General features: G+C 26.3%; 2 protein-coding genes across 2 annotated transcripts, besides 3 other annotated features; both read right to left on the minus strand.

Moving 5' to 3' along the window:
* The first annotated feature begins 80 nt into the window (after positions 1-80).
* Positions 81-178: a microsatellite.
* Positions 179-345: 167 nt separating this feature from the next.
* Positions 346-666, minus strand: EDI_236320 (uncharacterized protein; the record flags this gene model as incomplete). Its single annotated transcript, XM_001739905.1, has 1 exon — positions 346-666. One exon carries the CDS (start codon positions 664-666, stop codon positions 346-348), a length of 321 nt encoding a protein of 106 aa, XP_001739957.1.
* Positions 498-627: a microsatellite.
* A 69-nt stretch (positions 667-735) lies between the features above and the next one.
* Positions 736-1,210, minus strand: EDI_236330 (uncharacterized protein; the record flags this gene model as incomplete). Its single annotated transcript, XM_001739906.1, has 2 exons — positions 736-796; positions 837-1,210. 2 exons carry the CDS (start codon positions 1,208-1,210, stop codon positions 736-738), a joined length of 435 nt encoding a protein of 144 aa, XP_001739958.1.
* Positions 869-990: a microsatellite.
* Positions 1,211-1,332: the final 122 nt, after the last annotated feature.

The raw sequence follows: 1,332 nt of genomic DNA on the forward strand, positions 1-1,332 counted from the left end.
AAAATCTTATATGCTGCCCCTACACCATGGAACCGTTATGAATAGATGGGTAGGTGTAAGTAGTAAGTAGTAAAAGGGATGTAAGAAGTAATAAGTAAGAAGTAATAAGTAAGAAGTAATAAGTAATAAGTAAGAAATGGAAGTAATGTAAGAAGTAATAAGTAAATAGTAATAAGTAGGAAATAGTAATAGTAAGAAGTGTATAGTAGATGTATAATAAAGTAATAAAAAGATATAAAGGTAAAAAGATGATAAATAATAACATAATAAATAGGGAAGATAATAAATATATATAAGCTAAGTGTAAAGATAGAAATAGGTAATAATAATATAAGGCGGCTTAGCTCAGTGGCAGAGCGTCTCTCTCGTAAAGAGAAGGTCATGGGTCCGATCCCCATAGTCGCCTTCTAGGTATTTTTTAAAGGGAATAAACATATATAAAAGGAATAAACATATATAAAAGGAATAAACATATAGACAGAGAGTGATAAAGAAGAATATATAGATAGATAATATATATATAATATATATAAATAATATATAGATACATAATATATATAATATATAGATACATAATATATATATATAATATATAGATAGTGATATATATATATACATACATACATAAGTGGTGATAAAAGTAGAATATAGTAGAATATATAACATAATATAAGATAGAAATATATATAGAAAGAGATAATAGTTAGAATATAAACATAGATAAAGTTCATAAGTTTAATATAATGGTATAAAGGTATAGTTATATACATAAAAAGTGGTCCCACCCAGATTCGAACTGGGGTCCTAAGAACCAAAATCTTATATGCTGCCCCTACACCATGGAACCGTTATGAATAGATGGGTAGGTGTAAGTAGTAAGTAGTAAAAGGATGTAAGAAGTAATAAGTAAGAAGTAATAAGTAAGAAGTAATAAGTAATAAGTAAGAAATGGAAGTAATGTAAGAAGTAATAAGTAAATAGTAATAAGTAGGAAATAGTAATAGTAAGAAGTGTATAGTAGATGTATAATAAAGTAATAAAAAGATATAAAGGTAAAAAGATGATAAATAATAACATAATAAATAGGGAAGATAATAAATATATATAAGCTAAGTGTAAAGATAGAAATAGGTAATAATAATATAAGGCGGCTTAGCTCAGTGGCAGAGCGTCTCTCTCGTAAAGAGAAGGTCATGGGTCCGATCCCCATAGTCGCCTTCTAGGTATTTTTTAAAGGGAATAAACATATATAAAAGGAATAAACATATATAAAAGGAATAAACATATAGACAGAGAGTGATAAAGAAGAATATATAGATAGATAATATATAT

Source organism: Entamoeba dispar, genomic scaffold (assembly GCF_000209125.1).
Source record: "Entamoeba dispar SAW760 scf_1105229462533 genomic scaffold, whole genome shotgun sequence".
NCBI lineage: Eukaryota > Evosea > Mastigamoebida > Endamoebidae > Entamoeba > Entamoeba dispar.